This window comes from Musca domestica, unplaced genomic scaffold, assembly GCF_030504385.1.
Source record: "Musca domestica strain aabys unplaced genomic scaffold, Musca_domestica.polishedcontigs.V.1.1 133, whole genome shotgun sequence".
NCBI classification, from domain to species: Eukaryota; Metazoa; Arthropoda; class Insecta; order Diptera; family Muscidae; genus Musca; species Musca domestica.
Window position 1 is genome coordinate 412,800 of NW_026712178.1, and position 11,869 is coordinate 424,668.

The 11,869-nt window shown below is 26.1% G+C and overlaps 1 protein-coding gene across 4 annotated transcripts; it reads right to left on the minus strand.

Moving 5' to 3' along the window:
• Positions 1–748: 748 nt before the first annotated feature.
• LOC131800943 (POU domain, class 6, transcription factor 2-like) lies at positions 749–9,289 on the minus strand. Of its 4 annotated transcripts, none has more exons than XM_059118821.1 (5): positions 9,117–9,289; positions 6,947–7,000; positions 2,668–2,751; positions 2,397–2,545; positions 749–1,209 (listed from the first exon to the last, which is right to left on the minus strand). In XM_059118821.1, the coding sequence occupies exons 1-5, from the start codon at positions 9,263–9,265 to the stop codon at positions 1,085–1,087; spliced, it is 561 nt and encodes a 186-aa protein (XP_058974804.1). In that variant the 5' UTR covers positions 9,266–9,289; the 3' UTR covers positions 749–1,084. The 4 variants fall into 4 exon arrangements, with proteins under 4 accessions (XP_058974804.1, XP_058974803.1, XP_058974802.1 ...); XM_059118820.1 differs by having other exon boundaries at positions 2,397–2,548; XM_059118819.1 differs by having other exon boundaries at positions 6,923–7,000.
• Between the last annotated feature and the right edge of the window lie 2,580 nt (positions 9,290–11,869).

The window sequence follows — 11,869 nt, forward strand, 5'->3', positions numbered from 1 at the left end:
TTTGATTAGGTATTTTAAGTGAATTTAAAATATTCAGCTTTGAAAAGCTTTTAAAACTCCTTAAAAAATCGATGTTTGTATTGTCTTCATGGAGCTTTAAAATCATGGTTAGCGAGTTTCCCGAAAGTTTTTGTTTGATGTGGGCTGCCTATGTGAAGCTTTTAAATCCACATTTTCAAGTGCTTCCCAAAGGCTTTTTTGCCATTCGAAAAGCTTTAAAATTTCATTAAAAAAATTAAATTAGTCCTACAAGGAGGGCTTTAAATTCTCCAAATACATTACTAATCCCTCGATTTACGCCCCTTGGAAGGCTTTCTCAATTCTCATCATGATCCTCGATCTTAGGAATTTTATGCCCGGGTCTTGCAAAAATGTAGGGTTCCGGGTCCTTCCTCCAAGAAAAAAATATTTTACCGGAATCATGGCAAAAATATCTACCTCTGGAAAAATATTCAAAAAATTAAAAGTTTTTACTAAACTAGCCATGCTTTTTTTCAAATCTTTTAAAAGGCTGAAATTTTTTGTCAATAAAATTATAACAAATTAACAATGAATTTAAAAACGATAGAGAAAACAGCATTTAAAATTAAAATTGAATTTTAAGATTGAAAACAAATAATATTATAGAAAACTATTGATTAACGCAAAAAGCTCTTTAATATTTTTTCAAACAATGAGATATATTTTCTAAAAAAAAAAATAAAACAAATTTAAAAATTTATTCGCTCATTTCAAATTTTAAGAGGAGAATACTTTCTTTGATATATGAGATAATGGAACGCTCTCCGAAACTTAACAATTTAAAACATTAATTTGCATATCCACCGACCAAAAGCTCTTTATCAACTCAAAGCTCTCTCTCTTCCCTTTCTTTAAAAACTTGAAGAGTACATGTGACGAATCCTTATTTTAATATTTTTTATACAAAATTTAGATGATTGGAATAGCTATGTTTCCCTTGTAATTTTGTTTTTCTTCAGATGGCTGGCTGTCGGTGAAAGTCCAAGGCCCAATGAATGCTCTCTCTTTCTTTTTCTTCACTCTCCCAGTTAGCTAATGGTGTATATGGTCTGACGATGAGGCCTTACACCATACCTTTGGACATCATGCGCACGGTGTTCTTGAGAGCTTGACGTTTATTACAGAACCAAATGCGTATAACTTCACGTTCATAGCCTAATTGATGGGCCAGGCCGGTAATTTCGGTTCCTGAATAACAAAAATGAGGGGGAGAAAAACATTTATAATTAACGATTGTTTAGAAGTTTTTTTTTTCAAGTAAAAAAAAAAAAATAAATAAAATAAAAAAAATAAAAAGTAAAATATTAACAAATCATATTTTCTATAAAAACTTTTATAAAAAAGCTTTTAAGTTTTCTCAATAATATAGTAACTAATAATAATTATCTTCACCATAAATCATATACATTTTCAGAGAGCTGTCTACTTTTTTTTTGGAAATTATAATATTAATAATAATCTCTTATGTTTTTAGTTATTTTTTTTTTTTATAAAAAGGTGGACTTCTTGAAGGAAAGCTTTTAAACTTTCTGAACAATTCATGAAATGAATATGATTTCGATCATATCTAATATTGGGAAGATGTAAAGCTTTTATAAAAAGCTTTAAAGTTTTTTTTTTTCAGAAATTATAAAATAATTAATTAAAACGTTTAAAATGATAAAAAATTTCTTTAACTAATTTTAAGCTTTTGAAGAAAGCTAACATTTTATAAAAAGCTTTCAGGTTTTTTTTTTCAAAAATTATAAAATAATCAATAAAAATTTTTAAAATGATAAAAAATTTCTTTACCTAATTTTAAGCTTTTAAGGAAAGCTAACATTTTATAAAAAGCTTTCAAGTTTGTTTTTTTTTTTTTAAATATAAAATAATTAATAAAAAAGTTTAAAATTATAAATAAATTGCTTTATAACATTTTAAGCTTTTGAAGAAAGCTAACATTTTATAAAAAGCTTTCAAGTTGGTTTTTTCCAAAAATTATAAAATAAATAATAAAAACTTTTAAAATAATAAAAAAAATTCTTTATCACAGTTTAAGCTTTTGAAGAAAGCTAACATTTTATAAAAAGCTTTCAGGTTTTTTTTTTCAAAAATTATAAAATAATTAATAAAAACTTTTAAAATAATAAAAAACTTTTCTTTATCACATTTTAAGCTTTTGAAGAAAGCTAACATTTTATAAAAAGCTTTCAGGATTTTTTTTTACAAAAATTATAAAATAATTATAAAAACGTTTAAATTCATAAAAAAAATTATTTGCTTTATAATACTGTAAGCTTTTGAAGAAAGCTTTCTTAAAAAATTAAAAATTCACAAAACATTATAAATTTAAATTGTATTATTTATTTGAGGCAAATTGTGAAATTACCACTCACCCGATGGATGGGTATTGCGCTCAAAATGAGCATTCAAAAGCTCCAAGGCTTGCGGTGTAAACGAGGTACGTCGTTTGCGTTTCTTCGATGGTTCAACGCCAATGTAATCGGTTAGATGGTTTTGGCCCGACTTGAAACGATTCCAGTGACTGCTGGGAGTAATGAATGGAAAATAGAGAGAGAGAAAAGAGAAAGAGAAAAACCAAAGTTAGTAAATCCTTAGAAACGCCACTAATAGCAAACGCTGTAGGAACTTAATCCATACTCTCACCTCTCTTCGGCCTCTTTCATCCAACGCTCGAGAACGGGTTTGATTTTCTGAGCGCTCTTTGGTGTTATATCCAGCTTTTCGAACCTAAGGAGAGTTATTGAAAAAATAAATAATGTAAGTCGGGGAGAAAATCGTTCTGTTTCGTGTTTTTCTAATTTTAGTATGCGCTTCAGGTTTTGTTTTTTTCTTTAAAAAAAAGTGCCAGGACATTGTCTGTTCACAGGGGATTTTTCGATTTTCAGAATTGTTCAAATTTTTTTTTTTGAATTGTTCAAAATAATTTCTATATTTTTATAAAAAAGCCAAAAATAAGCAAACAAGGTTTTCTTTTTGTTCTCATCAAATGAGTTGTTTTTGGGGAGAGAGTTAACTCTCTCCCTCTCTATCTCTCTTTCTGTTTAAATATTTAAGTGAGCTTAAGTTATATATTTTAATATGTGTGGCAATGCCCTGGCCAATACAAAAACAACACAGCCTGTATTTTTTATAAGTTTAGCGCATACTAAAAGTAAATTAATAATTAAACGAAAATAATTAAATGAAAAAATATTAAAATATTGTTTTTTTGGTGAGTTAATTACAAAATTTAACGCAGTTTGGGAATTATATTTGGGATACATTTTAGATTTATTTTATAGTAAAAAATTATGGATTTTTAAAGATTTTTTTCAAGGCTATTAATAATTGGTATATTTAAAAATAATTTATTTTTAATACAATATTAAAACGTGGATTTTTCAAGAAATTCTGGAATTTAAAAAGGGAATTTTTGAATAGTACAGAATCTTTTTAAATTTTAAATACATGGAGTTATAGGGACATATTATTTTCTATGATTGTGAATTTTTGTTGATATTTTTTCAATAATTGTGAAATTTTGAAAAATATATATATTTTTGAAATTTTTTACGAAATTGAATTTTGTGGAAATAATTTTTTAAAAATATGGAATTTTCGAAATTTTTTGTATAAACTAGAGATTAAATAAATGACGAATTTTCGGAATTAATTTTTAGATTTTAAATAACGAAAATATTTTTTTAAAAATTATGTTTTTATATACCCTAAACATTATAAGTTTTATTGGGCCAAAAAAGTTTGAAACACTTGAAAATATTGGTCCTAGACCCACGATATTATGCATCGATCTTCCTGTTTTCGACGAACTGAATCAATCAAGCAATGTGTGTCCGTCAGTTCGTCTGTCCATATTAATTTGTAATCACGCTACAGGTCGCTATTATAGCGGGATCCTCACGAATTTAGCTTGGAGTTAAAGATTGGGCCAGAATTGAATCCTATTCTTGGGGAAGAAGGTCGAAAAATATTCCGAGGTTGAAATGGACAAAAAACAGAAAATAGTTCTAATTTTGTAGTCGCTCTACAGGTCACAATTAAAGACCAAACGGCACGGAATTTCGCATGGGATTAGAATTTGGGATAAGACAGAAACCTAGTATTATTGGGAGACCATCGGGTTTTTTGGATGAAAATAGTCTTGGGTTTTTTTAATGTTTTTTTAAGACTGAAAATCGTCGATATTTTTTCAATTTTTTATTTTAGACTGTATGAAGTGTAAGAATTGTTTTGAATTTTGGAATAAATTTTTTCAAAGCACAAAGTTAACGTGATTTTTTTAAATATTTTTATTTAAACTGAAAATATTCCTCAATTCTTTTAATTTTATTTTTTGGCTGAAATACGGTTGTGGATATTTTTAAAGGTTTTTTTAAGACTGAAAATTGTTTGGATTTTTTTAATTTTTATATTCCAGACTGTCCGTAAATAGTTTTGGATTTTGGAATAGATTTTGAAATAGATTTTTTAAAATATTTTTTTATAAGATGGAAATATTCTTCCATTTTTTTTAAATATATCTATATATTTTTTGGCTGAAAGCTGTAGTGGATTTTTTAAAATATTTTTTTGAGGCTTAAAATAGCCGTAGATTTTTTTGTAAATTTTATTTTAGACTGTGAGTAGTCATAGACGTTTTTAAAAAGCTTTTTTTAGCCTGATAATAGTACTGAATTTTTTCAAAAATATTATTAGTTGTGGATTTTTGAGAGAAGTTTTTTATTTTTATTATTTTTTTTTTTTTGGCTGAAAACTGTTGGGGATTTTTTTTTAAAATTCAAGTCAAAATATTGTCGTAGATTTTTTTGCATATTTTGTTTTAGACTGTGAGTAGTCATGGATTTTTTTTAAATAATATTTTGAAGTCTGAGGGTAGTCCTGGATTTTTTATTATAAAAATATTAATTGTTGAGGATTTTTGAAAGAAGTATTTCTCTGAGCTATCATTTCCGAGAAGTGAATTTGTGAAATGATATTTTTTCACAAGGTAAACAATCGTTGAGCATGTTTTGAAAAAATCCTTTTCAAAGCTATAAAAAATTGTAATTTTTTGAAAATATTTGTTTCAAGATTACCAATAGATGTTAGTTCTCGGCAACAATTTTTCAAGGCAAGCAACAGTTTTGGTTGTATTTTTTTGGAAAATATTTTTCTGATTTTTGATGATATTTTTCATAGCACATATTGAATATACAATTTTTCGAAAATATTTGTTTCAAGATTACCAATAGATGTTAGTTCTCGGCCACATTTTTTTAAGGCTAGCAATGGTTTTGGTTGTATTTTTTTTTGGAAAATATTTTTCTGATTTTTGATGATATTTTTCATGGCACATATTGAATATACAATTTTCTTTTGTTCAGAGACCCACAATGAAATTTGATCTAGAATAATTCTTCCTTTGAGGTTTACTCCAAAAAATGAAGTATAATCGGAGATTTTGACGTGGATTGGAAATAAGTGAAAATAACTGTTGAAGAAGCCAAAACTGAATTTTCATTTGCAGTACCTAAATTTCTAAAATAATTTCCGTAAAAACTATTAAACCTAGATATATAGTTTATCCTGAGATTTATATTGAAATATTGTGTAGAATATTTCCTCTTTTGACATGTTTTGTCTAAAATGAAATTTTATGTTACTTTCAGGTGTCTAGTCAAAAAAATTGGGAAATATTTTCAGTTTTTTTTTGGAACTTTTATGCCAATATTTTTTTAATATACCGTGGAAATATAGATTTTTGTTCTTCAGTGACTCATAGTGAAATTTGATGAGGAATATTTTTGTCATTGACGTCATCCTTCTAAAATAATGCTTTGTAGGAGATTTATGCCCAAACTCGCATAAGCTACGGCTTTAACCCTAAAATGTGTTTTTTAAAATTTTGAATTTCTGGGGTTTAGCTAAGATTTGGACTTTTGATGTCTTCTGGGACTTATAGTAGAATTTTATGACAAATCATTTTGTAGAATGCTTTGACTTGTAAGGATACCGTTTAAAGGGTGTTTTCAAACAGATTTGGGAAAATGGACTAAAAAGACCCCTTTCTTGGCTCGCTTGAGGGTTAAATTTCCACCAAAATATTCCTCGTATTATTGTCTGCAATATTGCCAAATACCTAAAATATAAGGATTCCAAGGAATCTTAATGGGAAAATTTCCAAAAGTGTGGATGAGGGGAGAACTTGCCCCCTCTATGTGGGTTATTTTGCGATGTAAACTCTACTTTCATAACCTGCTGGATTTTAACTGTAATTATTTTTTATTGGCGTTTTATAAGACTACAAGCACGGAATTTTTTTTCCATTTTTTTGAAAATGGATAATTTTTTAAAAGCTGCCAAGAATACGAATATTTTTCAAACATTTCTTAAAGCTAATTGTGGGCATTTCAAGGACGTCTACAAGACGTCATCAAACCATCAAGGACTTACATTTTCAAAAAAAAAAAAAAAATTTTTCACTTTTATATATGATCGCGAATTTTTTAAATATTTTAGACTGAATTTAAATATATATATATTTTTTCTTGCGATATTAATTTTTTTCTACATGTATAGACCTTAATAAAAAATACATATTTTTCCTAATATAAAAATTATTGTGCATTTTTTAAAAATATATATTTTTTTTAAAACTACACCTTAAGTTTTTTTTGTAATTTTTTTTTATTTCCAAAACTGATAATAGTATTGGATTATTTTTTCTCTAAAAATGTCAAGCTAAAAATACTTTTTTTTAGCATTTTTTTAGCCACCTTAATATCTATTATCCTAAATTGCGTTAAATTTTGTAAATATTTCATGTTTATTTTTTTTAAGTTATAACAAAGCAAACAATTAATTTTAGTATTTCTAAATTTTAATTTTTTTATACTGAAAAAAATTGATTGATTCATACTTATTTTTTCCGTTTTCAACATACATGTTTTGCTGTTGAGACGAGAGTTGAGCAGCGTACATTTGTGCGGCTAATGCACTGTTTTCGTTTTTTTTGGTATTTCGTTGTCATTCGTATCAATTTGGGGGTGTCAGGGGATTTGTGTTTTGATTTTTCGTTCGTAACAAAGCCGTAAACAAGAAGGTATGGAAAAAAAGTATACATATATAGAAAATAAATATTTTTGTTTTGTATTTTTATTATTTCAATTAATTTGTATTAAAAAGCAATTAGCAATTGTTTGGTTAGTTTTGAGAGTTGAAAGAAACAAATGTCCTGGCACAATAAATAAATAACAAAAATTTTGGTTAGTTTTTTTTCGGTTTTTTGGTAATAACTCTTTTTTTTTTGTTCTTCGGAAAGTTGGTAGTTGGAACAAAACACAAAAAAATAAATAAATAACTGTTATAAAGGCTATGGAAAATAATCAGAAGTAAAAATAATAATGTTTATATAATAAATTGTAAACAGAAAAAATTCTACTAATTGGTATTGTATAAAAACTACACATAAATGTAAATATTTTTATTTTGGTTTTTATTTTACAAAATCAGTAAATAACTGCAGAAATGGGCCTGTATAATTTTTCTGTGGAAATTTGAAATTAAAATATTTTTTTTTTATATTTTGTTCTGTGAAAATTTGAATTAAAAAATATTTCTGTTACATTTTATTTTTATTTGAAAGTTTTTGCTTCACTTTTTCATAAAAAAAAAAATTTTCACAAAAAAAATATGTTGTTCTGGGCTGGAGTCTTATTCTGTGAAAATATAAAATATTTTTCTTATATTTTTTGACAGTTTTTATTTCAAATTTTCACAAAGTAGCAATAGAACCCCTGGTATAGAGAATTTTTTTTTTTGAAATTTTGAATTTTCAGAAATACGACTCATACATAAGCTGAGTTGTTGAAGGAAAAAAATAAAAAGTATACGTGGTGGCATTATTCATACGTCTAATGTTCAAAATACAATATTAATCATACGCTCCATATAACAACGTTTTATTTTAAATAATAATTTAATCGACCCCGAAATGAATTTATTTTCTTATAAAAATTATTCTACATAATTTCAAAATTTTCCTCTGGTGTAAGTTTCAAAATTAAAGATTTTTTAATTTTTAAAAATTAAATAAAAATAAAATCAAAGGAAAATCTACTTCAAAAATTAAAAAAAGTAATTATATTAAAATTTAATAATTTGTATCCTAAAAGTAGGTAATGTTTTTTGTTTGAAATTTCTGGAATGTCTTAGGCATAAACAGAACGTATACGTTGTGGCATCACACATACGCCTTAGATTGAAAACTAATATAAAATACAAATAATATTAATAAATAATTAATTAATGAACTAAATAATTAATAAATGATAATTAATAATTGAATCGACTCCGAAATGATTTAAATTAAATGTAATAAAATTTATTATAAAAATCTAAATAAAATATAAAAAATTATCCTCTCGAGCTAGTTTCAAAATTTTTAAAAATTAATTAAAAATAAAATCAAAGAAAAATATACTTCAAAAATTAAAAAAATAATTATAATAAAAACCAATAATCTGTATCCTAAAAGTAGGCAATGTTTTTTGTTTGAAATTTCTGAAATGTCTTAGGCATAAACACAACGAATACGTTGTGGTATCACACATACGCCTAAAATTGAAAATTAATATAAAATACTAATAATATTATTAAATAATTAATAAATGAATTAAATAATTAATAAATAATAATTAATAATTAAATTGACTCCGAAATGATTTAAATTAGATTAAAAATAATAAATTATATTGTAAAAAATCCAAATAAAATATAAAAAAAATCTCCTTTCGGGTTTAGTTTCAAAACAAAAATTTTAGAAAAAAATAATATTTGATAAATAATAAATAAATCGACTCCGAAATAATTTCAATTAAATAATTTTTTATAAAATTTAATCTCAAAAATTTGAAATTCAATTTAAAAAAATATTATTAAGAAAAAGAATTCTCATTTAAAAAAATTCTCATTTAAAATTAAAATTTTAGAGAAATATTAAAAATATATATATATAATTACGAAATTAAAAATAAGACTACAAAGGACATTTTTCTACGTTTTAAATAAAAAAATATATTTTAAATAAAATTTAATTTTGGTTTCCCACTCACCTGCATATGGCACTTTGACTGTATGCTGGGCCCTCGGTAACAGATAGGGCTTGACCCACCTGGGTCTGGGTTAGGCCCAATGATAAACGTCTTAACTTAAATGCTTTGGCAAATTCTTTAATTTCATCTAGATCTATGCCATCAACCATATTAGTGGTGGCCTGATTGATGGTGGGCTCGTCTAAAAAAGGGGGAAAGAGAAAAAAATATTTTTTAAAAATATATTTTTTATATTAGAAATAGTTAAAAAAAATTTAAAAAAACCTAATCCCTTCTTAAAATTAACTTTAAACTCTCCTTAAATATTTCTTCCGGTGTAATTTTCATTTCAGAATTTATTAATAAAAAAAACGTATACGTAGTGGCAACATTCATACGCCGGAGTATCAAAAATTAATATTACTCATACGTACCCTACTACAACGATTAATATTTATTAATAATAATAATAAATAAATAATTAATAAATTAAATACATTTTTATAAAAAAATAATTAAATCAACCCCAAAATGGTTTAAATTAAATTTATTTGTTGAAATGTATGCTACAAAATCGAAATAAAATTTAAAAAAATCTTCTTTTGTGTTTCTTTCAAAATTTAAGATTTAAAAAATAATTAAATAAATTATATATAATTACTAAATCGACCCTGAAATGATTAAAATTATTTTTTTAAGATTTAAAAAATTTTTCTCAAAATTCCTTGTCCAACTATATTTTTTTTATTAAAAATCAGTGAAAAAAATTAAAAAACCCTAATCCCGTCTTAAAACTAACTTAACACTCTCCTACAGAATGTTTTTTCTGTGAAATTTCCATTTAAAATTTTCTTAAATTTTTTTTCTTTTTTCCCTCAAAATTCCTCTACTCTTTCTTGGCCAAGTACTCATCTTCTTCTGCCAGCAGACGGCACAGACCTGTTGCCACTCTTGGCATTTCTCTTCCCTTTCTTGGCCAAGAGTTCATCTTACTCTGCCAGCAGACGGCGTAGACCTGTTGCGTCTCTTGCCATCATTAGAAAGCAATTTGTTAAGTATTATTTTGTTACCTTCCGTTTTAGTCGTTTACGTTGCAATTACTCAGGTAATTGTGGTAATTAAGTAAATGTAATTAGCATTTATGCCAAGTGCAAAGAGAGAAAATGATGCCATCAAAGTTGAAAAATGAAGATTCAGTTTGGGTAGGTTAATTAGGTGACATCAACTCGGGATGGAGCTTTAGAATTTAATTTAAAAAAAATTCACTTAAATTTAAAGACGGATTTTTTCGCAGAGCCTTTTGGGGTTTCGATCTAAAAACAGGTCCACTTGAGATTCCACAAGCCAGACTGGCTTTGTATAGTAAAAATTTAAGAAAATTTGCAGTGAATCGAAAAAAGTGCTAAATTTTTCAGAAATAAACTAGGTTTTTTATTACAAAATGTATGTCATTGTTTCTTTGGTACATATTAAGTATACAACTTTCTTTTGTTCAGAGACTCACAATGAAATTTGATTTAGAATAATTCTTCCTCTTACACTTACCCCAAAAAATGAGGTATAAATGGAGATTTTAACTTGGATTGGAAACATGTCAATTTAAAGACTAAAAATTACAAGGACATAATTTTCACTTTTAGTTCATAAAATTCAAATGTAATTTTCTTAAAAACTATTGCACCTAGATTTATGGTTAATTCTGAGATTCGTAGTGAAATTTAGTGTAGAATATTTGTTCTTTGGACACCTTCCACCTAAAATGAAATTTAAGGTCATTTTCAGGCGTCCGATCGAAAAAAGCCCAAGGAAAATTTTTTATAAAAAATTCGGTATATTTTTTGGGTTTATTTTTCGGAACATTGATGAAAATATTTTTGTGATATTCTGTGGAAATATAGTTTTCAAAAAAAAAAACTCCTCAAAAACAATGTCATCATAATAGTTAATAATTTGAAGAGCGTATACGTATTGATAACACTCATACCCACCAAAGCCTCCAATTAATGTTAATTATACGCAACACTGCTTTTGACATTATTTAATTATTTATTAATTAAATGAGATTTATGTTAAACTGTAAAGAATTTTATTTTGAGGAACTAAAAAAAAAGCAGAAATTTTATAAAAATTTTGGAGGAGAAATAGATAAATGTGGACTTAAAAATATTTTTTCAAGGAATAAGGATTTTTAACAATATTTTTTCAAGGTCCACCAATAAACGTGGATTTTTTTTAAATATTTTTCAAGTTCCACCAATAAACGTGAATTTTTTAAAAATTAGAATTTGTTGAAGAATATTTTTGTCTTTGACGTCATCCCTTTAAAATAATGATTTGTGGGAGATTTTTACACAAAACTTTCAAAACGCCGATACACGCTCTTCTTTTTTTTAACTCTACTTTCATAATCTGCTGGATTTTCAGCGTTAATATTTTTTCTGGTAGCCCAGTGTTATCCGAAAATCCTTCTTAAAATCTCTTTAAGTAGCACAATTGCCAACACCTCCCCCCTTATATTGCCACTTATGATGCCTTACGATTCCAAGTGATAGACACCGTCTATAACCTTCAATTGCCACTCAATGCCTTTTCATATAATTTAAAGTGTTTCTCATCAAGTTGTAACTCCCTAGTGTCTGTACTCATCATTATCCTTTCAAAGATACTCCCAAATTTAAGTATCATTCTTTACACCATCACGGCGCAACATTTGCTACTTCCTTGCAAAAGTTGTCGGTAATTAAACATTGACAACCGCGAGGAGCTGAAATAAC